Raw genomic sequence first — 27,662 nt, 5'->3', positions numbered from 1 at the left:
GGAACTGACAGTAAATATGGGCTCAGAACAGTATTATAACATAATAGCATAGGTGAAATGTATGCATGTTAGAAAAGCAAATAAACACAAATAAACCAGTATTTTTTTTACAGTAAACACAGTCCAGTTTCATTGGGCAAGATGTGCAAGAGAAAAAGCGTATTATATAAGGCAAATTTCCAAATCCCAGTCTCACACTTCTTATGAAGTTATATAGTTACTGTGTTGATTATTTTCATACATTAGATTAGTAAATATATAGAATTGAACCCCCCCCACACACACACACACACACACACACACACACACACACACACAGACTACTCAACGTGATGTTTGCTTTTCTCTCCTGATCCTGAACAACGCTTGTTTTAAGGAAACACTTTTTCTTGCGGGGCTGACAAACATGAAAATGAGCTCACTTTGATTATTATTTTTTTTTGATCAGAGACACATGGTAACACCGTGTCATGTGTGTCAGCGTCTGATAGCTGATGTCTAATCTTCCCTCAATGTGGGTGTGTTAAATTCACATGTGAAATTACCTCCATATGACCTTTAGCTTGTGGAGGATTTAATGAAGAGACTGTCATTTGCCGTCTCTGTGACTGCATTCTAGTCTCACACATGCACTTGTTGAAAGTACACACCCTTGATACCCTCCGCTTTTCCGGTCTGATCATTTCAGTATTATTGAGCCAGTTACAGACAATCGGTCTGTCAGTCAAAGCAGTCTGACTGACTGGTCAATGGTGGCCTGATGAGACATGCACTTTGGTATCCTGCTGAATGAGAAAAAGAAGACAACAGTGACATCCAGTGGCCAAACAATACTGTGCTTTTACTTGTTGCTGTATTCCTCTGTAGTACATGTAGTTTTTGTCCTGTCTATCAAATATGTAATGACAGATATTTTGCTGTTTTTTCTTTCTTTTTGTCTTTGAAATGAATCTGATGCAGCTTTTGACATCCTTTAGAGAAATGACAGTGCAGGCAGGTGGGTTTGTATATATTTATATATAGTATGTAGCTACATCCAATTTATACATACAGAAAGCAAATGAGACCCCACAGATAGCTGCCAAAATGATTGTTTAGCATCATATGTTCACATCCAGGAGATTGCCTACTCGTAAATTACGACCTATATTTCCTTTTAAAGAAGAAAAAAAATCAGTGATGGAAGTTAAAGTCAGGCAAGTAAAAATACAAAGGTATTAGAATCTAAATATACTTAAAGGATCAAAAGTAAAAATTCTTATTATGCGAAATGGCCTATTTCAGAATATTGTATGTCATGTTATTGGCTTATAATTATTAGTGCAGTAATGTTTACATAATTTTTGCAGCTGGTAAAGATGGTGCTAATTTTAATTACATTATATACTGCTGGGTAGCTTGTGAATATACCACTGGGGATCAATGTTCATCAATAAATAAACGTTTATGCTAATCTGTAATAATCTATAATAATTTATTTGTCAATTAGATTTTGTATTATTAATCTGAATCTGCAGTTGTGCATAGTAAGATACATACATACGAGTCTTCATAAACCAGACATGTATACCAACCGATACTAACAAATATTTTGGTGTTTTTTTCTGACAAGTAATGCCTTCAGTAACATCCGTTTGTGGAAGGTTCTGAGAAAAGCCTCTGATGAGTTTTTTGACTAAATGTGTGTTTAGCCACATGTGCCCTTCATCCCATGTGCTTTCAGCCCTGCTGGGAGAGCTCACACAGACACACACATATACACAAGCTCACCAAAACACACCAATGCACATAGGCTGGCTGACCAATGCACGCACTCACACACACACACACACACACACACACACACACACACACACACACACACACACACACACACACACACACACACAACGTCACAGTAATGTGACATGATTATTGTTTAAAAACCAGTGCGGACAACTTGTATTATATGAACACTAAACATTACAGATAAAATAACAAATAATCACAGGGTTCCCTATGCATTTTTTGCTCACAGTGATTTAAAGCACCAGGCTGCAGTTGAAGTGTGTGAGGGGTACCAGTGTACAGCAGTGTTGCAGGCTGCTCTGGTTGAATCCTTCTCCGATCGTCATGTTCAACAGCTCATACACCGTCACACTGCAAATAAAACACACACACACACACACACACACACACACACACACACACACACACACACACACACACACACACACACACACACACACACACACACTGAATCACAGTGTCTCTCTTCTTCATCAGCTGTATTCATTCTAAAAAAGCTGTTGTTGTGATGTATTTATAACTGCACATAGATAACAAAAAATATATATGCGGTTAAAATACACAGCATAACAGCAAATATATGGTAATTGGGAAACAGTTATTACAGACATACACACACCTGTTATACAGTTGTGTACAGCAGGTGACCAGTTGTGAGCTGTTGGTCACATTGGTATTGATGAACTCGGTGCTCAGGAAATGTGAGCACTGAAGATCAGGGATGTACAACATGCCTAGAAACCCACAGAGCAATGTCATCATAAGAATTATAAAAACGCTTCAGTGAGGGTTTAATTGTGTTTCTTTTGCTCCTAGTCTTTTGATGTTGAGTAAGAAATTCAGTTCCAATATTTGTTTTCCTCCTTTATATTACAGCTGCACAACCTACTGAGGCTGCAGTAACATTTAAGTAAGTACAGTAAAATTAGTAAAACACTTCAAATTCAACTTCATTTTCATGGGAGGAATTAAGAGTAGCACTAAAAAACACAAAAATAAAGTTATAAACTGGCACTATAACAGAAAGAGGCAGAGAAGAGTAATAGTCACCTGCAATACAAGCCGTCATAAAACAGGAGACGCTGCCTGCAATCAGAGATCTGAAGGCACAACTGGAGATGTCAGCCCTTCTATCTGGAGCCAAGGACGCTGGAACACACAACAACTATGTGTTAACACCTGGATGAGTTTGGAAAGAAGCATGACATCCCCTCTATCACTCAATTCATATTTATATTCAGCTAACTAAAAAGGATTAAAGACATTAACACATAATCCCTTTGTTAAAAACTTGATTATGGTATGGTATGAGGTTCATAAACATACTGGTGAGTTACCTGTGTTATCTCAATTTACACCAATGTGGGGTAACAGCGCTTTTACACTTGGCAAACATGATATGCGCTTCAAAATATGGGTAAACAAAGGCCTAAGTAAAATTGCTGATTTATTTAACAATAACATTCTCATGTCGTTTGAAGATTTGAGGCAAAAGTATGACATCCAACCACAACATTTTTTTAAATACCTGCAGATAAGAAGCTATATATTTAAGATACTCTACCTACTCTTAGCTGTATAGAAGAAATAGCAACAAATCAACACCCTAAGAAGGGATTGACGTCAAGTTTTTATGCAATAATCATGGATGGAGCAAAGGCTTCCTCAGAGAGTAAGAGATTGGCATGGTGTGAGGATTTAAACTCTGCAATCTCAACTGAGGAATGGCAGAAGACAACAATAAATACCCATTTTAAATTACTTCAGTATAAGTGGATAATGAGAACATATGTAACACCAACTCAGCTAAATAAATTCAGCCCCAATAATCCAGACACGTGCTACAAATGTGGTAGAAAGGGCACATTATATCACTGCCTATGGGACTGCCCACAAATCCAGGCTTTTTGGAGGGAATGGATATGATTTTGCATGTCACAGGTATAAAGCTATTATTAGACGCCAAATTGTGTATCTTTGGCATTTTTCCCGTAAATCATAATCTCAGCAAGGCAAATAAATCTATGATTACTTTCTGCATCTTACAAGCTAAATATACCATAGCCAAATCTTGGAAATCCACTTTCAAACCAAATGTTAATGTCTGGCTTGCAGGACTGTCTTGCACTGGAAAAACTCACTTTTACGTTAAAGGGTAAATATCTCGTCTTTGACAATATGTGGAGATCCTTTATGGTGTTCTTAGAGGGGAGGAAAGCATTGCAGGCATGCTCTCCGTGTGTGTCAACCATCAACAAATGAGTATTGCTATGTATTTAGTATGCGTCTGTTTGTCTTTGCTGAATTTTATTCTTCGGGATAGAGTCGAGATAAGTTAACATTTGGACCACCGGTGATTCTTAAGGATGACTTATGCTGACTTACTGTGCCAAATATCGCATGTTACAGCCCTGTCATGTTTATGTTTATTTTATTGAAGATGAGCCTTACTGTGACAGTTCTGATTTGCACCTGTATTATTTGTTGTAGTGTGATTATTTTCTGAAAATTAATAAACACACTTGTTGGAAAAAAAAACCCTATGTGTTAACAAAACAAGAAGTGCAAACAAAACTTTAACAGCAACAGGTACGTACAAAAGAACAATTTATTCATTCTTCAGTATACAATCACCAGCAAGTTTTTTAAAACTTTAGTTTTCTTGTTTGTTTATTTTTATGTTTCAGCTCAGGTGGCACTCACTCAATGCTCCAATTGACATCCCCAGCGAAGCAAGGTTGGAAAATCCACACAAAGCGTAGGTTGCAATTGTTTCAGAGTGGACCTAAAGGAAATAACAATTTGTTAAAATTGTTATGCGAAAAAAGATATACACAGACTTTAATGCCTGTGTAAAAGTATACTTATCACTACATATATTTCCTACATCTTATGTAGCTGTTGAAAGATTCTTAAAGCCTTAATACATTTTAAAGTGAACACTGTTTGTCTATCGCCATTGAGACATTTATTAGAGAAATACAATTATCTAATGACACCATGACATTGTAGATAATAATATTGACTTTAAGCCCTTTCACACTGGCTTTTATCGCCCACAGGCCCAACAATGTAGCACATAATGCTCTGTTAGTAGATCTATGCATCTATGCTAAAATGGTAAAAGAAAAAAGACAATGACAGTCTATACAAAAACAAGAGTGAGAATATGAGATATGATAAGTGAGACTCACAGAAATATACTGCTTTATGTTGTCTACATATTCTGGCCCTCCTGCTTTCCGCCTTGAAATGAACTCTGACAACTTCTGATAGGCTACAAACTCATTGATAAATGTCTTCGTGCCAATCAGTTCAGCAACGATGAAACTGTCCTCCCAGGAAACACCCATGATCAAGGAGAGAGGCATGAACACGTAAGAGCAGATGAGCTAAAGGAGAGACAGAAAGAAGCAAAGAGTGAGTGCATGCATGCAGGTTGATGTTTCAATGTATTTACAGTAAGTATATGTCGGAGAGTTGGTGTGTTTGAGTGTCAGGTTGTGGCCGTCACCGAAAAGCTGAGCTGCGGACAGTCCAACATCTCGCCCAGCCAGGAGAAAGCTGAATCCAAAAAGGCCAACAGTGCGAGGAAGGCAATAAGGTTGACAACTATGTTGGCCACTAAACCAACAGCACAAGATGCACCTTGGGATGCCGCCTCCAACACGTTCTTACTCTTTCTGAGGGAACACAGGCAACATTTGAATGGTTATATCACACTTAATCCACCGAACAGCAGTGTCATCAGCATACTGGTGCTGTGCAGGCGTTGACTTTTTCATTAATGTTTTCCAACGTGGCAATGCATCTGATGTGTTTACAATTACACTCATACTATTCAGATTCTGTTCTCCCATTCTAAATGCATTGTAGGGCTGTACCGAATGTCATTTCTTTTTTTCTTTTTCTTTTTTACATTCAAAGCTTTTATTGAGGTTTTCGAATAAAGCTTTAAATGTCAGTCGTAATATTTCATGAGGTCCCCTTTCGACTAGCTTATTATTTAACTCATCGTAAAACACACTCCAGTCAAACTCGACAGAAACAAAATAAAACTCATTAAAACAGTTTTGGCTAGTCTGACCACTGTTCCAATAATCACCAACTCTGGTTTGATTAAACCCTTAATTCACAGAGTTAGATGTGAAAATATGGTTGCTCTACACGCTGTCTCTCTCTGCTGTTGCTGGCCTCTTTGTGAGAGCTGAGTGAGAGCAGCTACTCCGAGCAGCTTGTTCTTTGGTTTCTATGTAAATTAGATAAATAAAATGACAAAAAGCGCCTCTAAAAACCCAACTGGTGATGTAATCAGCCAATCATAAATATATTTGTCCAATCCCCCAACCCTAGCACAGTATTCAAATGTTGATTTACAATTTGAATGTCAACGTCATGAATGAAGCTTCGAAGCTTTAAACTATTCAGTACGGTCCATAGACTTTAAAAATAATGGAAGTAGCAGCCGAGACATTGCCATCTTGTTTTTTTGCAACCGAATGTGATGTTTTTTGATTAGAGCCAGTGTTGTTTATGGTTGCAATAGTGCTGCGCTAAGCTTAATGCTAAAGGGAGAAAGTTGCATAGTTTTGACCCTTTTAAGGCGAGCCTGCAGTGGAGATTTACCGGTGGGTAAATGTGGACCTCCGGGTACATTTATCTGCATGTATGGCAGTACAGAACATCTGCAAACTTTCCCTTAAGTTACCAGCTAACGCTAGCAGTAGTTAGCTAGCTCGGTTGACATAACACTGAACAAGACATTTTAGGCGACCAAATGTTCCAATTGACGTTGATGAAGTGAAAACACAGTGAGAGGGTCAAATATTATTACGAAAACCAGTTTGCAGCTATTTTAATGTACACAGTGCCAAGGATTGCTAAGCCTCTGTCATGATTGACAGGTTGGCATGTAGCCACGCCCCTAAAGCATCCCCTGCTTTATCGTCTATTTAAAAATAAATGGGACCATAATTTATTAAATGAACATCATGCTGTATTAAAGAAGACTTGGAAATAGCGATTGATGCCATAAACTCATTATTAAAATGCTTATTGAGGTAATAAATCAAGTGAGAAGTAGGGTAGACTTCTATAGAACTGGACTTCTTTTTTGCAACCAGTAGACTCGCCCCCTGCTGGAAATTAGATAGGCTACAATGCAGGTTTAAGGCACTGTCACACTGGCTTCACTTTTTAGACCCGGAACTAGAACTAGAACAGTGGCGGCACCAGAGATGTTCTTTTGCTGGTGCTTTGGGGTTGCTGGACGTTTCAGTGAGGGTGCTCTGAAATTTTGAGTTTCCCTTGACACAAATAGGCTAACGTTACACACACTCGCGCAGATGCCCACCCAGCTCCGCCGCGGTTTACTAAGTGAGCGAACGAGAGAGACTGATTTAAAGTTGCAGATACAACAGCACCATAGAACTCTGATTAGCCCACCAAACATATTTCAAATACCACCCAACAAGCCGGGTTCAAACAATTACTGCAGCTCTCATACAGTGGCTCAGAAGATTAATACAGCAGGCCAAATACACCACCCATAGCCAAGCACACACATAAACACGCACGCGCATGTATCCTCACACAGTTTTCACGCTTGCACGTATGGTCAAAATAATGTAGTCATATCTGTAGTGACTTAATATATCTAAATATGCCACTGAGGGCGAATGCGTTTTCTGGGCTAAAAATAAACCGATGTCCATTGCGCTGTATAACTTAGGATGTTCACTGTAATGCTCTTCTACGAGACAATAAAAAAAGACAGAAAAGAGTTAAGTTCTTGCATGGACCCCTATCAGCTAACTCACCCACTGTGGCCTGGCTGTGGGATCCCCTGGTCTAATGTCATGTACAGCAGGGTGACGTTATAAGCATCCTCACCAGCAATCACAGCCGTGGTCAGATCACCTTCCTCCGGCCGCTTTTCTTCGTACCGGTTGTTGACAAGTTCACCATATCTCTCAGTCTCATTTACAGATTTTGATAAAGTCTCCACACCTTGACGTTTAGGGAGTAAAAAACTATCCATTGCTAGAGTTAGACTCACTTCTCTAATCCTAACGGCTCCAAATATTGAGCTCTTCTTCTTCTTTGTGAATACGTTACTGCGGAAGTAAGGTCAAAAGTTCAATGTGTGGTGCACCCTTTGGCCGAATACGATCACCTGTGTTTTTTAGCCTAAAAATAATCGGTTTGTTTTATTAATGTATTTATTCATTTTTCAAATATAAATTATACTATTTACACATTAACGATTTTTTATTTATTTATAAATCAACCACAGCAATTTCTTGGGGGTGCTAAGGGGGTGCTATGGCAATCCTAGGGTTAGCTACAGCACCCCCTAGCCCCTCCCTGGCGCCGCCTCTGAACTAGAATAGCGATAATCCTTACAAATTCAAATGTCGAAGGCATACAAGCTCTCAGATAGACCAAAGGTCAGATAGTCAGAGAGGATTAAAACATAGAGGAATGAATGAACAGCTTTAGGTAGGCTAATCAGCTCAGTCTCATGGCAGTTCGTGAAATGGTCACGTTATTTAATCTATTGATACGTGTTCACAGGGACGTTTTTCTCGTTTTTTTCGTGGTGGCCAGCACGAAAATGTGAAGTAATGTATTTCAATGGGAAGCATATTTTGTGGTCATAGCACGAAAATGGTAGGGAGTAGTATGAAAAGCCGAAAATCTGCGTAGGGAGGTTGGTCGGGGTGGTGGATGGGTCAAACAATACAGGACTTTCACCCAAGGCCTGTACTATGAAGCAAGATTTGGCGTTACTGAGGTAACTTCAGGTTCAACCCAGGGTTTTCTGTACCACGACGGTGGATCACTTGTTACTGGGTTCAATTGCCGTGGTAACTTATGCTGAACACCTAACCTGGTCGGGAGCAGGTTAAGTTGGAGATTAGAGATCAACCGGTGTAAAAGCACCGCCTACTGACCAATCAATACTCGATAGATAACGGCGTCACCGTTCTTTGAAGATCAGGCGGAGCTCGGCACGCTGAGAGGGGGAGAGAGAGAGAGAGAGAGAGGGAGAGAGAGAGGGAGAGGGAGAGAGGGGGAGTGAGAGAGAGAGAGAGAGAGATGCGCTCATAAAAGTTAAAACATTTAGAGGTAATATATTTTTTTTTACTAAAGCAGTATATGAAATGTGATGTATTACCTACCACCATTTAGTTGTTTTGTGTTATTTAAACTATTTATAAAATATCTGGTCGTAATTATTCCACTAATTTTTTAAACAATGCAATTACCCGTTTCAGCCACCAGGGGGGCAGTGCTCCTCCTGCCCCCCCCCCCCAGCAAACTCCGCGTATGCGGTCAGACCCATCTGCTAGGGGGCCGAGACTGAGAGCTACATGGATAAATATGCACCAAACAAGCCACTTTGAAATTTTGCTCTTTTCATGAATAAAAAAGTTGGGTGACCCCCCCCGCCCAGACTAAAAAATGTTGGATGACCCTCCCCTCAACAAAAAATAAAAGACATGACCCTCCCCTATTTTCCTTCGGTGGTCCATTCCATAAATACCGAACAGTCACTAACTACCCTGTGAATATGGCTCTATTTGGAACAAGAGCTTTTCTTCCAAATATGGTATGCTCATGAATATTTAGATGAGCTGTGTGCTGATTGGTTTAAGCGAACCCCATAGAAACACATTGGAGACGAGACAGCAGGTCTCATATTTCAGACACTGCAAAGGTATATGTTGTTTGTCGGGCTATTTCGTTATTAAATTCACTTCTGAGACTTTTTTATGCGAGAAATCAACTATATAAAGCTCAAATATGGGCCGTTTTATGAAAATTGATGGCTAATTGCAAATTTGGTAAGACGTGTCGGACTTTAGGAGCTCCACACAGTCTGACGAGAAAATGGCAACCTCCATACCCAGTTAAAGTCACCGTTTCTCGGCTACTGGACTACTGGGGCTCGGGGGAGCTGGCTGGCTGCCAGCTGCCGGCATAAATAGAGTATATTTAGTTTGAATTTCGTCACGCCACTTATATAACATATACCCCAAGGTCTTATAAAGCTAACAATGGTGTCCGATTTCAATTTAATGCATTTTTGTGAACATTAGGGGTTTCGTTAGCTGCTACTGTCCCTTCAGTCCTATGGGTAAAGATCGCGGCTAGCTGCAGGCCCTGGAGCTCCATCAGGGCCTCTGCATTTTGTAGTCCAGTAACCCAGAACCGGTGACTTTGCGCGGGTATGGAGTGCCGCGGGCTTCCCTTCGTGATGGAGATCCAGCTAGCTCACAGCGAGTCTATGAAGTAGGACACGCCGGGCGGCGAGGCAGCACTGGCCGCTGTCACGTAGCCTGCTGAGCTCCTGCTGAACTGCAACACACAGTCGGACAAAATTTGCAATTAGCCATCAATTTTCGTAAAACGGCCCATATTTGACCTCTACATAGTTGATTTCTCGCATAAAAAAGCCTCAGAAGTGAATTTAGTAATTAAATAGCGGACCTCTGGAGATCTGCATGACCTAGCTACATTCAGAAGACTAAACTGACCTCAGGTCAGTGGTGTAGCCTATGCAAATGTTTGGGCGTGACAAAGACTAGGATTTGGGATGCTTACGTCAGCTTCCAGCTTTGTTGAGATTCGCCCGTTTTCAGCGGCAGTTTCAAAATGTGAGATTTGCAGAGGATAGGGGTATCAATGGGATTTTGAGCTTCTATGTTATGTCCTATTTACCCACCGAACTGTCGTTATTCAACTATGACAAGGTAAAATCGGTTTTGCATTCTATCACCCCTTTAAGCTTGACAGACATGTTTAGCATCTAGCGTCTCCATGGATGTATAGAGAACGAGCATCTCACGGTCATCTCATTAAGCTAGCAAGAGTACACAACAGACAACTTCCGTGTAGGCTACTTCAAAATAAAAGCACTTCCCGTGACGATTCACAGTAAAACTAAATTACTGTTAAACAAATAAGGTTGTGTACCTTTTCACATATCAGCTGTAAATCAAGTACGGTAAATAATGTAAATAGTGAGTTTAAATCACACTATAATTTATCATTTCCTTTAGACTGTTTTAAACTAAACAACATGAATTTCTTATTTAAGTGCTTTAAACAAACATTTCACAACACCTTCATCATACACTGGTTAGCCCAAATTTCATCATCTGGTGATAGCAATGTGCTTTCCTACGATGTGAAAAGAGCGTGTGAATTCAACATTAAGTTGTTACATTTAACTGTTTTAGAGGCTGTGGATGTTGTTTACTTCATTAATGTGTTTACTGTGTTAATGGACTGAGGATGGGAGTAGGATTTGATATTCAGTTTCGGATTCGGCAGAATCTTAACCAGTGGATTCGGTATTCGGCCGGACCCCAAAAATCTGGATTCGGTGCATCCCCACTTAAAACATCAGCTCATAGCATTGTTTATTTACTCACATGGTATTTATCTTTTTATTAACAGGCCAAAGAAAATGACTCACTGTGGATGAAGAGTTTTTCTGTAACTGACCAAACAGCACTTCGAACGGGTAAGATGTATTCCAAAGAATTTAACATAAATACAGGAAATGTGTGCAATAGAAGTAGGTATGTTTTTGTAACTGAGAGTAGAGTTATTAAACCAACATGACCATTTGAATTGTTTAAGGTTTCAAAGATGTCCCGTAAGAGACCTTTGCCAGGACAAAAGCGAAACCTTTTATTTTATTTAAAGAACCAGCAAAGTGAGAAAAGACAAACAAACACACTGACAGAACAGCCAGAACGATTGATAGAAACGACAGGACAACAGACAGAGGAGCAACACAAAGGACAGAGAGAGCAGGAGACAGGACAGAGAGAGCAACAGACAGGACAGACAGACAAACAAGCAGAGGAGCAACAGACAGGAAATAGAACAACCAACAGGGCAGATGGAAGAAGACACAGAGGGACAGACAGAAGAGACCCACCCAATCCAACAGCAGGGCCAGAAGAGTCGTGCTCTGGCTGGAGCAGCAACATATAGATCCATTTTCAAAAATGAGTGGACCTCTTCATGGCCGTTTATTACCAGAGGGAGCCTCAACACGCACTACTGGTGTGCAGTCTGCCGTATTGAAAACTCATGTTGCCACCAATGTGACAGATGTAGTGCGCCACATAAAAAGCGAAGGCCACCAAGATAAGCAACGAGCTCTCCAGTCCACAGCCACAATATATCCCAATATGCAATGCCTGTTCCATCTGTTGGGGGTATGTCTGCACAAGAGGTTAAGGTATGATATGTGTAATCAATGTCAAGGTTCAGTCAAGAGTTTTGTGTTCTAGTTGATCACGGTAAAGTCATGGTTGATAGTTTTGACTAATTTTTGGTTTGTATTTCAGTGTAGTACAGTCCAGTTGTCTTAATTTGAGATCTTAGTTGCTGAATGTGTTTTTTTACCTGTGCCCTATTATCTCAGGTGTCTATTTGAAATAAACTATGGTCTTTTGGGAGGATTAATAATTTTTAATTTCTTACAGACAAGAAGGGCTGAGGTCAAAATGACAGCTGGGTTGGTAGTTCACAACGTCCCCCTAGCCTTTGTGGACCACCTGGGGCCTCTCCTAAAATAATGTTTCGGAGATTCGAAGACAGCGCAGGAGTACAGGTGTGCCAGGACTAAGTCATCCTGCATTACCAGTGAAGCACTCACACCATATTTCACACAGGAGCTTGTGAAGGAGATGAAAAAAGCCCCGTATACCCTTGTTACGGATGGGTCGAATGACACTGGTATTTCACAAACTATTTGAGATTTTTCTCCTCTGCAAAACATATTTTTAAACATCTAACAACATTAACATCTGTATGATCCTAACTTGTCATTATAGGAGCGGAAAAGATGAACTGTCCGGGTCTTCACGGGCAGCAAAGTTGTCCACCAGTTTTCAAATATGTGCACAACAAGTGGGACGAGATGTGGGACAGCAAGTGAGATCTTCCCTTGGGAGAACTGCATTGGTCTCTCAGTCGACAATGCAGCTGTGAACATTGGACCACGTAATTCCATTGCCTCTAGGGTGCTCCAGAAGCATCCCAACACCTATATTCATGGTTGTCCTTGTCATGTGGCACATAACACCGCCAAAGCTGCAGGAGTGGGATTTCTTAAAGTGAGTTAAGGCCTGATTTATCTTTACATGTAAGTTTTTCTTTGTATCCTAATTACTTGCATTGACTGAATGTGTTATAATTGATTTATGCATTGCAGGTGTCCGGTTTTGATTTGGAGGATATGGTAGTGGACATCGGTTACTGGTTGAAGGGTAGCACAAATCGGAAAGGATACCTGACAGTTATGCATGTTTGATACTATTAAGTGTAATATTGAAATGCTGAGCTGTAGAAAATATATGATATGGAATTAAATGTCTGAAACAGAGTTTTGTGAGCTCCATGAAGCGGAGTACATGGAGGTCGTCCTGCATATCTCGGTCCGTTGGCTAAGCCTTGAACGTTGCTGTATGAACCTCTACTACAAATCTGCTAGTATAAATCAGGCCAGGTTCAAGAGACTTGTGCAGACTTTCACTGACCCCATGACAGAAGTGTACCTGCTGTTCTTCCATGCCACCGTACCAACTTTCACTTCTTTCAACTTGCTTCTTCAGAGAGAGCAGTCGTCAATATTTTTGTTACATGATGAGGTGAGATTGGATTTTGCTGTTTTTTTCCATTCTGTGTTTCTTGCTGATATCTGCAGGGATCCTCTAAAACAGGTTTTGTAAATGTACGGCAGAGGGCTGAAAGTGACATTGAAGATGTCCTGTACTTTGTTGAAAGGTTAGTTTTTTTTCTCCAATTATTGTCTATCATCTTAGCTAAAATACCCTGTGTTTTATGATGAGGTATGTTCACTCCTAAACTGCACATGAGATATTCTTATGTGGCTTCTCCTCAAAGATGCGTATGAACTGCTGCTGGTTGATGACTATATACCTGAAACTTAACAACTTGTAACTCTACTTTCATAAATAGGTTTCCCCATCTCCTCCCATACCATGGGCCAGAGGAGCATGACCTTCTGGGTGAGGAGTTTTTAAATTATCAGACCATGCCAGCGATATCCCTGCAGGACGAAACTGAAATGGAAAGCCTCTGGGCTGAAATGGCAACCCGTAAAGCATAAGGTAAACATTTTCTTCTTTTTTGTCTTTCCTTTTGGCAGGTGTGGCTTGGCTGCATCTGTTGCTTAAAATTGTTGCATGCATATATGTGTCATGCATGTTGCAAATTATGCATGTTTTTATCTGAACTTTGTTAATGGATCAACCTACAGTATACTTACAGTATTAATCAATCAAAAATCAAGGTATGTTTTTCCATTGTGTTTTGGTGCATTTTCCATCGGTGACAGGAGCCAAAGAATTTGAGAGGCTTGCTGGCATCGCCAAGCTTGTCCTGGTGTTGCCCCATGCAAACACAGATGCAGAGAGGGTGTTTTCAGTTGTGGGACTGAACAAAACCAAGAGAAGAAACAGCCTAGCATTGGATGGCACCCTGTCCTCAATAATGACCATAAAGATGGCCAATCTGGAGCCCTGCTTCAAATGGGAGCCCCCCTCCGATATCATCAAGGCCTCCAAGAAGGCCACAGGCCAGTATAACCATGCCCACAGATCATAGACAAGAGGCTCGTTCAAGATGAGCCAGGTCTGCGCAGAATCGATCACCGGTGATCGCCGCCCAACTGCATGCCGGTTAGATTTGTGTCCGACTTGATCCCAGACTTTCTCTGACGTCATGTACACGTGGGCAACGATAACCTCACGAGATCACGGCGGCTGCAGTTCTGAGACGCAGGCAGCACAGTTGCTTTTCACCGACTGCAAGACCCAGGCGGACCCAGGGCATGCTGGGAAACACCGGCCTCTCAGCTGGTTCAGAATCGACTCAACATGACGTTTTATATAAACTTTTTATTGACTTTTGAATTGGAGGGATTTTAACTGGCATTTGTCTGATTTAAAGGTTTATTCTGTACAAACCACATGTTGTGTGGCTGATAGTTACGTTTAGAAGTCAGAGAGACTAAATCTGTTCAGATTACAGATCATCTACTGTCAGGAATCCTGCTTCCTAGGTTCACTTTCTGCCTCAGTTTCTGTTTTTACCTGTGAGTCTGTGTTTTTCTGAGTTCCTGAATGCATCCTGTCTAGTTGCCTGGCGACGAAGCAAGGTGGGAGAATCTGCAATCACACTCACCTGTATCTCATCTGCAATCTGCACACCTGGTCCTGATCATCACCTCTCCACCATTTAAGCCGTGAACTGACATCCATTCCCTACCTGGAAGATTCTCTCAATCACCGTCTGGTCGGCTGCATCACCTTTATTACTGAGTCTGCACTAATCCGTCAGCCGACTCAATTCCACCCACTGCCTCACCAGCTGGATTCCCCTGCTTCCACGTACCAAAACCAAATAAATACTTACCTTTTTTCCACTCTACTTACCTTGTCCTTGTCTGCTTTTGGGTTCCTGTCCTAGTGAAGCGTGACAGAACGATCCGGCCAAGATGAACCCAGCGGACCTGGACTCTGTTCGCCATGCCATTACCCAACAGGAAAGGATGTTGGGGTAGCACAGCATAGTGCTTAAGGAGATGGAGTCATCTGTGAGTAACCTGTCTGCCTCTCTGATGGAAATGAAGGCTCAGCTCGGGGTTTCTGCAGATAATCCACCACCTGTTTCTCTATCCACGCCTGCTATTCCTGGAGCTGTTTTGTTCTGTGAGCCCAAAATACCAACGCCCGATAAGTACGAAGGAGATTTGGGAAAATGTTGTTCATTCCTCATGCAGTGTGGACTGGTTTTTGACTTGCAGCCCAATTCCTACGCCACAGACAAGGCTAAGATAGCCTTTGTGATTGAATTGCTGCATGGGAAGGCTCTGGAGTGGGCTTCTGCCGTTTGGGAGCGACAAGATCCCTGCATGTTTTCGTACCAGAGATTCACGGCTGAGATGAGGAAGCTTTTTGACCACCCCGTCCGAGGTAAGGACGCATCTAAAAGACTGTGTTCACTCCGCCAGGGAGCCCGCAGCGTAGCTGAGTTTGTTATTGAATTCAGGGACATTGGCAGTGGAGAGTGGGTGGAATGAGGAGTCATTACAGGCTGTTTTTCATCAGGGATTATCTGAACGACTCAAGGATGAATTCATTTCTTATCCCCAGCCTAAGGACCTTGACGAACTGGTGGTGTTGTCCATTCGGGTGGATAACCGATACCGGGAGAGAAGGCGAGAGAAACGAGGAGGATCTGCCTACCATTCACCGGTTCGGTTACCATCCAGGTTCGGACACAGACGGGATTTCACCGGCCATTCGACGTCCCACGAGATTCAAGGAGAGTGTCAGTCATCTGATCAGGAACCCATGCAGGTGGGACGTCACGGGTTGTCTGTGGAGGAGCGCCAGCGTAGACGTGAGTCCAACAGCTGTCTTTACTGCGGTAAAATGGGTCATTACATCTCCTCATGTCCACAGTGCCTGTTAAACTCCTAGGCTCGCTAAGTGTGGGAGGCTTCTTAGCGAGCCAACCTCAGTCCCCCAAGAATCCAGTCAGACCCAGTTTTCCTGTCACACTCATAAACACTAACCTGTCTGTTGAGATAAATGCTTTGGTCGATTCAGGGGCAGATGATGTTTTATGGATGCCAACCTGGTGGAACAGCTGGGGCTTTCCAAGGAACCACTCCCGGAAGCCATTGAAGCTACCACTCTTAACGGCAGACTTCTTGCACACATAACCATGAGGACTGAACCTGTGAAGATGCTGTTGTCTGTTAATCACTCTGAGATCATATCTTTTTTCATTTTGCCCTCACCTCGCGCTCCACTGGTTCTGGGTTATCCCTGGTTGAGAGAACACAACCCCACATTTGATTGGGTGACAGGAAGGATAACCAAATGGAGTATTGATTGCCATGCTAATTGCCTTAAGTCTGCTTGTTCCCCTTCTGTGTCCAGTCAGGAATCCAACCATGCCCCCCCCGGATTTGTCCCAAGTTCCTGAAGTTTATCACGGTCTTGGTGAGGTCTTCAGCAAGCAGAAGGCACTTTCCCTTCCTCCTCACAGACTGTATGACTGTGCCATAAACCTGATCCCTGGGGCTACTTATCCTAAGGGGCGCCTCTACAGCATCTCTCGACCTGAACGCGAGGCTATGGAGACCTATTTGAAGGATTCTCTTGCTGCTGGCCTCATTCGTCCCTCCTCGTCACCCCTGTGAGCGGGGTTCTTCTTTGTTGGTAAAGACGGAGCCCTTCGGCCTTGTATTGACTACCGTGGGTTAAACGATATCACCATCAAGAACAAGTATCCTCTGCCTTTGAACTCTGCGTTTGATTCTCTGCAGGGTTCAATTATTTTCACTAAGCTCGACTTACGCAATGCATATCATCTAGTCCGGATCAGAGAGGGGGACAAATGGCTCACGGGATTCAATACACCCATGGGTCATTTTGAGTATTTGGTCATGCCTTTTGGACTCACCAATGCCCCAGCTGTATTCCAAAGTATGGTAAACGATGTTCTGAGAGATATGGTCAGTCAGTTTGTGTTTGTTTACCTGGATGATATTCTCGTGTTTTCTAAGGATCTTTCCAGCCATGTCCAGCATGTTAAACAAGTCCTACAACAACTACTGGAGAACCGCCTTTTCGTTAAGGCTGAGAAATGTGATTTTCACGCCCATACCACTTCCTTCCTCGGGTACATCATCTCTGAAGGTCAAGTTAAGATGGATCAAGAGAAGGTTAGGGCGGTGATTGATTGGCCTCAGCCCGGTACTCGGTTGCAACTCCAGAGATTTCTGGGATTTGCCAACTTCTACCGACGATTCATCCGGGACTACAGTCGGGTGGCCGCTCCATTAACTGCTTTGACTTCAAGCAACAGAGCGTTTTGCTGGACTCCTGAGGCGGACAAGGCTTTTGTGGATCTTAAGCAGCGTTTCACTAACGCTCCCATCCTCGCTCAGCCTGATACCTCTCGTCAGTTTGTTGTGGAAGTTGATGCTTCGGATGTTGGGGTTGGAGCCATTTTGTCCCAGCGTAGTTCCTCTGATAATAAACTTCACCCCTGTGCTTTCTATTCTCGTCGTCTTTCTCCAGCAGAAAGAAACTATGATGTGGGGAACCGGGAGCTGCTCGCTGTCAAGCTCGCCTTGGAGGAGTGGCGCCACTGGCTGGAGGGGGGCTGTTCACCCGTTTGTTGTTTGGACGGACCATAAGAATCTTGCATACGTGCAATCCGCCAGACGTCTCAACTCCCGTCAAGCCAGGTGGGCGTTGTTTTTTTTGGACGTTTTAACTTTTCTCTTACCTTTCGACCAGGCTCGAAGAATGGCAAGGCAGACGCTCTGTCCCGGATGTTTTCTAAGATGGAGGAAAACTGTACCAGATCTGAGACCATTCTTCCTCGGGAACTCGTCGTGGGAGCTGTCTCTTGGAAGATTGAGGAGGAGGTTATGACAGCCCTTCGGACGCAGCCGGATCCAGGGAACGGGCCGCCCGGTCGTCTGTTTGTGCCTGAGTCGGTCCGCTCTGCCGTGCTCCAGTGGGCACACGCCAACAAGATGACGTGCCACCCAGGTGTGGCTCGGACTATGGCGTTACTTCGTAGACGGTTTTGGTGGCCTGCCATGGGAGAGGAGACCCGAAGTTTTGTTGCTGCCTGTCCTGTCTGTGCGCAGAATAAGGGATCCAATCGACCCAGCTCTGGACTGCTTCACCCCCTGCCCATTCCCCGGCGACCATGGTCGCATCTGGCCCTGGACTTTGTTACCGGTTTGCCCTCTTCTGAGGGGAACACGGTTATTCTGACTGTTGTGGACAGGTTCAGCAAGTTTGCTCACTTTCTGCCCCTTCCGAAGCTTCCCTCTGCCACTGAGACAGCCGACATCCTTGTCAAGGAGATTTTTAGAATCCACGGTCTACCCTGTGACATTGTTTCCGACCGTGGTCCTCAGTTCACCTCAGCTGTCTGGAAGTCCTTTTGCTTGGCCATTGGAGCCACGGTCAGTCTCACGTCTGGATTCCACCCCCAATCTAATGGTCAAGCCGAGAGGGCCAACCAGAAGATGGAGTCCGCACTTCGCTGCCTGGTCTCTTCCAATCCCACCTCCTGGTCATCTCAGCTGCCATGGGTCGAGTATGCCCATAACACACTTCCAACATCCGCCACTGGGATGTCCCCTTTTCAGTGTCTGTACGGTTACCAGCCGCCTCTGTTCCCATCCCAGGAAAAGGACCTTTCAGTTCCTTCCGTCCAAGCTCACATTCGTCGTTGCCACCGGACCTGGCATCGTGCCAGGGAAGCCCTTCTGAGAGTTTCTGACCGGTATTAGCTCCAAGCCAACCGTCGCCGTATTCCGGCGCCCACTTACGCTGTTGGGGATAAGGTCTGGTTGGCAACCCGAGACCTTCCTTTACGGACGGAGTCAAAGAAACTGTCTCCCAAATTCATTGGCCCCTTCGTGGTGGATAAAATCATCAATTCTGCTGTGGTCCGCCTGAAGCTTCATAAAACTCTCAAGGTCCATCCTGCTTTCCATGCCTCCTCCTCGGATGATTGGAGGTGGCCCCGTCTACACTGTACATCGCATTATGGACTCCAGAAGGCGTGGTCGGGGATTCCAGTACCTGGTGGATTGGGAGGGCTATGGTCCTGAGGAGAGATGCTGGATTCCTCGGCGTCAGATTCTTGACGAGGACCTGCTCCATGACTTTTACCGCCTCCATCCTGGTGCTCCGGGTTGTCCGCCAGTGGCATCCGTCGGAGGGGGAGTACTGTCAGGAATCTACAGTGTGTTGTTAATTAAAATCAGCAACAGATCGCATGTAGAGCATTTTGAGAGCTACTCTGTCATAAGTAAAACAACTGGAGACTGTGTACAGGCTGATATAAGGGTCTGTTAACATTTTATTGAATCGGACCACAGTGTTTCCGTCACTTCCTGTTCAGCCTGAAGGCTTAATCAATAGATTAAAAATAACGTGACATTTACACAAACTGCCGTGAGACCGGGTTGGATCAAAGGATAAATGGAATTTAAGAAAGGATGAAAGATGCTTGAATAAAACTCATTTTTACAACAACATTTTTTCACCACTTTGTATTGTACTGTATTATTACAGTTGTACTTTCCCTCCTACCCATGGTCGATTTTGATGTCATGACTGGCTGTTGCACTGGGGGTCTCTGTTTCAGGCCAGAACACCTTGGCGATCGCCAGGGAGGCTGGAGCGGACATCATTGATGCTGTCAACAAGTGTGTTGCCTCAACCTCAAAAGAGAGGCACATAGAACAAGACACAGTTAGTGGTCAATCATTCATATTTTGACAGAGCAGTTAAAGTTCTATGTACACTCTCAGGTAAGTGTCAAGGTCAGTCAAGAGTCTGGTTTTGAAGTTGACACTAAATAATCCCGCCATGTATTTTGAACAGGAATGAAAAAGGCTTCCAGGCTGTATTTAGTATTCCTAACGTTGTTTTGTCTTATATCATCCTAGTTCTTATTCCTATAACTTTGGGAAGTTAATTGTGGGTTGGTTTAAGAACTCACACTTTACTGGTAAATCACTGCCCTTCCCAACATGGCACTGAAATGATTAATAAAAGAAGGAATCTTGATAACCTTTTAGGAAAATATGATCATGCATGTCCTTTTTTTAGTTTATTGACAACCATCACTTCAAACAACTAAATTATTCATGAGATCAAGCCAGGAACTGAACTTTCAGCTTTGATATTTTGCATTTTCTCAAAATTCATTCTTTTCATTTAATGTAGACTTAATTGTGATAACCTCAGTGCCCTCTTCACCTCCCCATCCCCTCCCTCCCCTGTATCCACTTCCTCACCCCAAAGGAGATATAGGCTCCCAAAATGGTACCAGAGACACTGGCAAAACCTCCTGTCATCACAGCATGGATCTCAGAGCGAGTTAGCCCACTGATGTATGGACGAATCAAGAGAGGTGAATCTGTCTGAAAGAGGAAGGTCAAAGGCTTGGTTGATTTTGGACTAATAGATTTATGGATTCATATAAATATATCATTGATTTGCTTGATGTTTATGTTTATTGTTTAAACTGTTGTTTACATGTCCCAAAAATATATTTCCAGCTGCAGCCATCGATTCTGCTGGAGATGTTCCCATGGCAACCTGCATTATGAATCCAATCTGAGAAAGAAAATCATAGAAAATCAATGGTAAATAACTGAACTGTAGAAAATTACAATATCAAATATACAAATTAAAAACTAAAAATCATGGTCCTGATTGTGTCATTATGCTCATTTCCAGTTATGTTGAGTCATTATTTGTCTTTTATTCCTTAAACTGTATTTTTTATATGAAAGATGCTTTAAATATAAATATAATAATATATAAATGGTTTGAAATAATTGATTTGCCATCAAATGTTTCTCTCTGTCTATGCACTTTATCCTCCCACTTACTCACCTTGTAAATGAGCCAGGGCATGAAGCCAATGTAGTAGAGAATGGAGATGACGGAGCTTAAAAAAACCAATATAGGCATCACCTGCAGAGAGTGCACAATTATTATCACCATCATCACCACCATCATCATCATCAGTAGTATTGAGTATGTTCACATGCACATTAGATTTTGAGTCTCATCTTGGTTTTGATCATGTTCCGAATATAATATTGTAAATGAAAAATGAGAAACCTTGTTATTCAAATCCCCATATACATGATTCAGATTCTATCCAGATTTTTTTGTTTTACTGACTAAAGACTAAAACTGGTGTCTGAAACCGGCACATGATATTTACATGCCCAAACACATAACCTGGATATTCCAGATATTCTGTGAAAACACAATGTGTTTTGTTCTTATTCTTGCCACTTTTATCATTTTGCATCATTCATGTATGTCTGTCTGTGTGTGTGTGTGTGTGTGTGTGTGTGTGTGTGTGTGTGTGTGTGTGTGTGTGTGTGTGAGAGAGAGGGAGACAGAAAGAGCATGCATTGGTCAGCCAGTCTATGTGCATCGGTGTGTTTTGGTGAGCTTGTGTGTGTATGTGTGTGTCTGTGTGAGCTCTCCCAGCAGGGAGAGTGGCTAAACACAGATTTAGTCAAAAAACAGTCGCTCATCAGAGGCTTTTCTCAGAACCTTCCACAAACGGATGTTACTGAAGGCATAATTTGTCAGAAAAAACACCAAAACATTTGTTAGTATCAGGTGGTATACATGTCTGGTTTATGAAGACTCTTAGTCATTCAGTTGATGGGATATCTAATAGTAGTATGTATCTTACTATGCACAATTGCAGATTCAGATTAATAATACAAAATCTAATTGACAAATAAATTATTATGGATTATTACAGAATAAGATAAAACTTTATTTGTTGATGAACATTGCGTGCATCATACTTGTTTGTGAGTTATACCTGGAAGACGAAGTTGTGGTCTCTGTAACTGGCACCAAACACAAACTTAGACCCAGTATCAGTGAATGACAAAAAGCTCTATATGGAGGAGACTTTGAATTGTTAGTAACAGAAACAGAAAATCTTTGATTGTATCTTTTGTACAGATGCAGCAGGAATGTCTGTGAATGGTGTAACTGGAAAATCCCTAAATTTACCATAAACAAAAGTAGACTTTGATGCTGGCAAAGCAAGAAAAACCAAAAAGAAACAAGAAAAGGAAACAAGGAAACAAAATAGGGTAACAAAGGAATAAAACAAGAAAACAAAAGAATAAAATAATAAGGAAATACAAGGAAACAATTAACGACACAAGGAAACAAAAGAAGGAAACAAGAAAACAAAAGGACAATTCACAGAAACAATATCTATCTTTGTGTGTGTGTGTGTGTGTGTGTGTGTGTGTGTGTGTGTGTATGTGTGTACCTCTACTTGTTTTCCGACCCATTCCAGTCCACCTAAGCCAAATGTGGTCCTGAGGATCAGCAGACCAAAGACAAACTGTAGCCCGATCCCGCACAGCAAAGTTTGCCAACACCACTGCAACACACACATGTACAAAACGTATATGTACATGCATGATCAAAAAGTGTGTGTGTGTGCATGTGCCTCTCTTACCCTGAATGGGTGTTTGGAGAACAGCAGCATTAAGAAGATGAGGAGCAGCAAACCAAAGAAAGACACAAGCTGTCTGGTCCCTTGCTGGGCTGTGTCCAGTGCCAGCCAGCACACCAGGGCCACCAGCAGTAACACGTACATTATCCTGGAGAGGCAGAGAGTGACAGACAAGGGAGGGAAGTGTAGTATAGTGTACAGTGGGTCTTTAGAGTCTTTTCGCTGCTGCGGCTGAAAACGACACTGGAAGTTGATGAAATGAAAACAATGAGCTGAAAGATGATATAAATCTTCGTAGAGGGGAACTGCAGAGTCAAGTAATAATTCTTTGTGGGTTCATCACTACGACCGATCCATTACATTGAAATAGTCATGTGATCCAAAGTTAATATAAATAAATTAATATATTGATTAAATATAGCTGATTTAAAGTACTTTTCCTTGTTTATTCGACTGCAACTTTATTAAATAAATAATGAATAGATAAAGTTAGAATGAAAGTATAAAAAATGAATATACCAAACTATGAATAAAAAACAGCAGCAGCTCAAGCCAAAGAAAGAAACAATTCTACCGTCCTAAAATGTGGAAGATTAAGACCCACCAGATACAGCACCTAATAAGCTGCCATTTAAGTAAATTCAGATTCAGCCTTTAATAGCTACAGGAATAAGAGACAGTCGAGTGCAGCATGTAGTTGTTTCAGGCACCCTGTAGAGGCGGCCTGAAGGAAGATCAAACTCCTTGAGGTGGGTGAAAGTTAAGAATCTTTAACCCCATTAGTTACATGTTTATTTAACCTAATTGATTATAGTCTTTATATATTGTTATAACATTTGTTATAGTCTATATTGTCTCTGCTTCATATTTCTACTGAGCTAAGTGCCCTTGAGCTAGTGCAATTGCTTTAATTTATGTGCACTGCAGCACACAGCCAATCTTCTCATACTTTGCCCTAAACTGCTCTTGTTTCCTTCATCCTGCACCGCTTGACTTCAGTGCTCATGCTGATCTAACATACAATCATTTCCTCAGTCTGAGGACATTGTTGTTGCCAGGAGACAACATGCCTGAACTGTCTTGCTCATTACATACATTATTACAGCTACTAAGAAGGATTTTTAGTATACTGACTCTGCAATGGCTTTGTTGATGACATCTTTTGCAGTGTCATTAAGACCAGTAATCTGTCCGTCTTTTGATAAAGAAGGTACACACCAGGGTAGTAAAAACTGAAACAAAACATTTCTCACCATCTGATCCAAAACCAGTTTCTGCTGAGAAGGTCTCTGATAGGAGAGAGCTCCTCCCACACCCGGTCGCCATAGCGTTCCATCATCCAATCCCAGACCAGGAAGAATATGGTAACCAAGGAGATGACCAGCAGCACGACAGCCCGGTTGAAGTTCAGGACACATGCTGCTATCACTATGGCAACCAAGCCTGAAACAAATTTAGTAATAATTAATTACAGAGCTGACATTGTTTTCTTTTATCAAAAGAATTCAAATCCTTTCATTTATTTGCTGCTTTACTTCCTCCAGTTAAAAAGACAGCACAGCAGGAAGTGTAGTTAATGTTTGTTCTAAAATGAATGGTGTGTGACACAGAGATTAAAGGTGCTCTAAGTGATGTGACGCGTTTTTTAGGCTACAACATGTTTTGTCACATACAGCAAACATCTCCTCACTATCCGCGAGCTGCCTGTCCCCTGAACACACTGTAAAAAAACTTGTCTCTTTAGACAGCCCAGGCTCCACAAACGCCAACAAAAACAAACTGCGTCAACCTGCACCACGAACCATAACAAACAGTCTTCCAGCCAATAACTGACAAGAAGGAGCTGGTTGAGCCATCACTGCAGCAGCATTAGCCAGTAGGCTACTTCCACAATGCACGTTCATGACTCAACCAACTCCTTGTCAGTTATTGGCTGGAACACTGTTTGTTATGGTTCGTGGTGCAGGTTGGCGCTTGTGTAGCCTGGGCTGTCTACAGAGACAGCGTTCTTTTACAGTATGTTCAGGGGACAGTCAGCTAGCAGATAGTGTGGAGATGTTTGCTGTATGTGACAAAAAATGTTGTAGCCTAAAAAACGCGTCACATCACTTAGAGCACCTTTAACTAACGTTACACATTAAAATACAATCTGAATCATCTGGGAATCTGATGATGGTAGTAGCACTTTTAAGATGTTACACGTAAAACAAAGGTTTGATTTTATCCATGATGAACATGTAGAAGCATTATTTCAACTTCTTGATTTCAGTTCTTTTTTATCGTTTGTTTTCTTGTCTTAAAATGATATGCGTGTTTTGATTTGTAAACTTGAATGCCCTCTGACTTCAATTCCTCCGGTTAAAAAGACAGCAAGAAGTGGAGTTAATGTGTGCTCTTAAATTACTGGTGTGTGACACAGAAATCAAATGCACAGTAGAAAACTAAACACATCCTTAAAAGACAAATCTGATTCATCGGTGACACTGATGATGATAAACTTTCAAAAATACATGTAAAACAAATACATTATCCATGAAGTCTGAAGTCTTGTGAACACATAGAAGCATCATTTCACATTTCAGTTCTTTTTTTAATCTTTTGTCTTCAAGTGATACTTTACTACTTAATACTATGTTTTAATCTGTAAATGTGAATGCCCTCTGACTTACAAATACTGACTTGAACTGAACTGAAGTAAGATGTGAATGCAACGTTTCATTGAATTTCTTTGCATTCCAACTTTAGTGAACAGCAGCAAAATATAAGCAAACATAAGCCTAAGAATGGTGCAATTTCATATTGAAAAGGACAGGGTCAGTAGTTGAGGGATCCAAAACAATTTCATATTAAAATATCCAAAACTGTGTTAATCACTTGAAATTAGTTTCATTGGCTGAGCCAGTGGTCTGCAAAATCATGCATGATGATTCCATCACAAATATTGAAAATGAACAAAATCGAGAAAATGCTTGAGTTTTGATAGGATGTGTTATGTTAAGTATTTTTGGAAAATAGTATATATCTCTAAATTATCAGTAAAAAGGACAAAAGGGGTCATTATGAGACATACTTGAGCCACTTCTCTGGCCGCCATTGCAAATAAGAACATGATGACTTGTAAATAAATAAAGGTGAAATAAAATAAAAACGACATAACAACAGGTTGTATAAGTCATAGCCTGTGGTATTTTCTGTTATTATCTTTGGATGAATACAGTACCTCTAATTGTTGTCCAAATTGAAATAAAAGCTAGCAAATGCATTGACAAGACATTGTGTGCTTGTGTCCGTGTAGTCTGGAGAGCACCACAACAAACATACACATACTCCAACCATGGCTTGATTTTTCCATTAACAATCATAGCAATTGTGCAGTAAATTGCCCTAAACAGAAAAAGAAATTCTCTCCACCCCACCCCCCACACACACTCATGTCAATATGAGAGAGAGCATGTAGTTCCATTCTAACCAGCGCAGCTAGTTTGCAAAGTTAAACAGAGCTTTACAAGTCTTTATGAGGACTGGAAGTCCTAAAGCAAGATTAGATATAGATTTTTCAGTATACTTAGATTTAATCCTATGTGGCTGCAAAATAAGAAATACCAAACAAAGAATATCAATTGTACAGAACAGGGGACACACTCCGATAAAATCTCAACATTAATGAGAGACTCTTTCATGCTGCAAACTTAAGAAGAAAAACTTGATATTAAAAACAAACGTAGAGACCTACCTGCAACCCATTTAGTGTCTTGAGTTACACTTTAACAGATGCTGCTAACTAAGATATTTTACCTGCTGCTAAAACCAGGTACATAATCAGGTGGATCTGGACTTTGTGCTCTGCCAAATAGCCCTGGAATGCTTCCATTTTCCTTTCAGGAAAGCTAGGCACACAGAAAGGAGAAAGATAAGGGGGAAGATAAGGAGAGATGACATAAATGTTACATCAAAGAGACAAGAGAAAGGCTGGTGATTTAGGAGAAAATGTTTGGCAAAAACAAAAAGGCAACCTTTTGTTGTGTTGATCTGTCTTTTTGTGTGCATTGTCTGGGACTTCAGGAGCACTGTCCACATCAATATATATCTGCTCCTGCAAAACACACACACACACACACACACACACACACACACACACACACACACACACACACACACACACACACACACACACACACACACACACACATGGCTTGAGGATGAATAGTATTAGGAATATGCTTACACAAGTTGGCTTGTGCCATGACACATATTTACTTAAAACCTAAAGGCAAACTGGTTGAAGGAGAGCTTCTTCTCTTGTGCAAAATGAGCGCATGTGTCTCTGTAATACAGGTGTGTCTGTTGAAAGGTCTGAAACACCCTATTTATCCTAAAAGACTAAAACCACAGCAACACCTTGTACAGGTAAGAGATGCTGCTCTTTAACTTTTTAAATGATTGTAACTTGATACAGTCGTTTGAATATCTTGGTATAAATGTATTATAGCCTGTAATTCAGTAAATTTAACACATTTTTACAAAAACAATTTAACAAATAGATACAAGTTAAGTTTTGTTTATGTTAAATTGCCTATAGTGTACTGTTACAACTGGCTGCATAGGTTCTCAAATGTTTCCAATCCTTTTACAGTAAACAGTATTATTCAAAAATGCTTGAGAAACAAGTCTACCTCTGATTTAAAGGCGTTGTTGTCTTCCCCCCTTTTTAGACTCTTCTTCTCTATTCCATCCAGCTCCATTCTCTTGCTGTTCAC

The 27,662-nt window shown here is 41.6% G+C and overlaps 1 protein-coding gene across 2 annotated transcripts; it reads right to left on the bottom strand.

Annotated features, from left to right (window-relative positions):
- Positions 1-282: 282 nt before the first annotated feature.
- On the bottom strand, positions 283-27,662 carry LOC144518298 (solute carrier family 28 member 3-like). Of its 2 annotated transcripts, XM_078250857.1 has the most exons (17): positions 27,579-27,662; positions 26,919-26,998; positions 26,701-26,792; positions 24,159-24,348; positions 22,909-23,053; positions 22,717-22,830; positions 22,252-22,329; positions 21,294-21,374; positions 20,931-21,011; positions 20,690-20,815; positions 19,980-20,110; positions 5,303-5,471; positions 4,983-5,180; positions 4,492-4,573; positions 2,839-2,937; positions 2,408-2,522; positions 283-2,139 (listed from the first exon to the last, which is right to left on the bottom strand). In XM_078250857.1, exons 1-17 carry the CDS (start codon positions 27,645-27,647, stop codon positions 2,022-2,024), a joined length of 1,968 nt encoding a protein of 655 aa, XP_078106983.1. In that variant the 5' UTR covers positions 27,648-27,662; the 3' UTR covers positions 283-2,021. The 2 variants fall into 2 exon arrangements, with proteins under 2 accessions (XP_078106983.1, XP_078106985.1); XM_078250859.1 differs by lacking the exon at positions 22,252-22,329.

This window comes from Sander vitreus, chromosome 5 (genome assembly GCF_031162955.1).
Source record: "Sander vitreus isolate 19-12246 chromosome 5, sanVit1, whole genome shotgun sequence".
Taxonomy (NCBI): Eukaryota; Metazoa; Chordata; class Actinopteri; order Perciformes; family Percidae; genus Sander; species Sander vitreus.
The sequence above is the reverse complement of the archived record's forward strand: the minus strand, read 5'-3'. Positions and strand labels throughout refer to the sequence as shown.

Excerpts from the sequence above, each read along its gene's own strand:
- LOC144518298 (XM_078250857.1), bottom strand. The coding sequence starts at position 27,647 with ATGGAGCTGGATGGAATAGAGAAGAAGAGTCTAAAAAGGGGGGAAGAC. Across the intron at positions 23,054-24,158 it reads AACTGGTTTTGGATCAGATG|GATAATGTACGTGTTACTGC; the intron begins GTGAGAAATGTT and ends CTGCCTCTCCAG. Across the intron at positions 2,938-4,491 it reads GATGTCAATTGGAGCATTGA|CGTCCTTGGCTCCAGATAGA; the intron begins GTGAGTGCCACC and ends TGTGTGTTCCAG.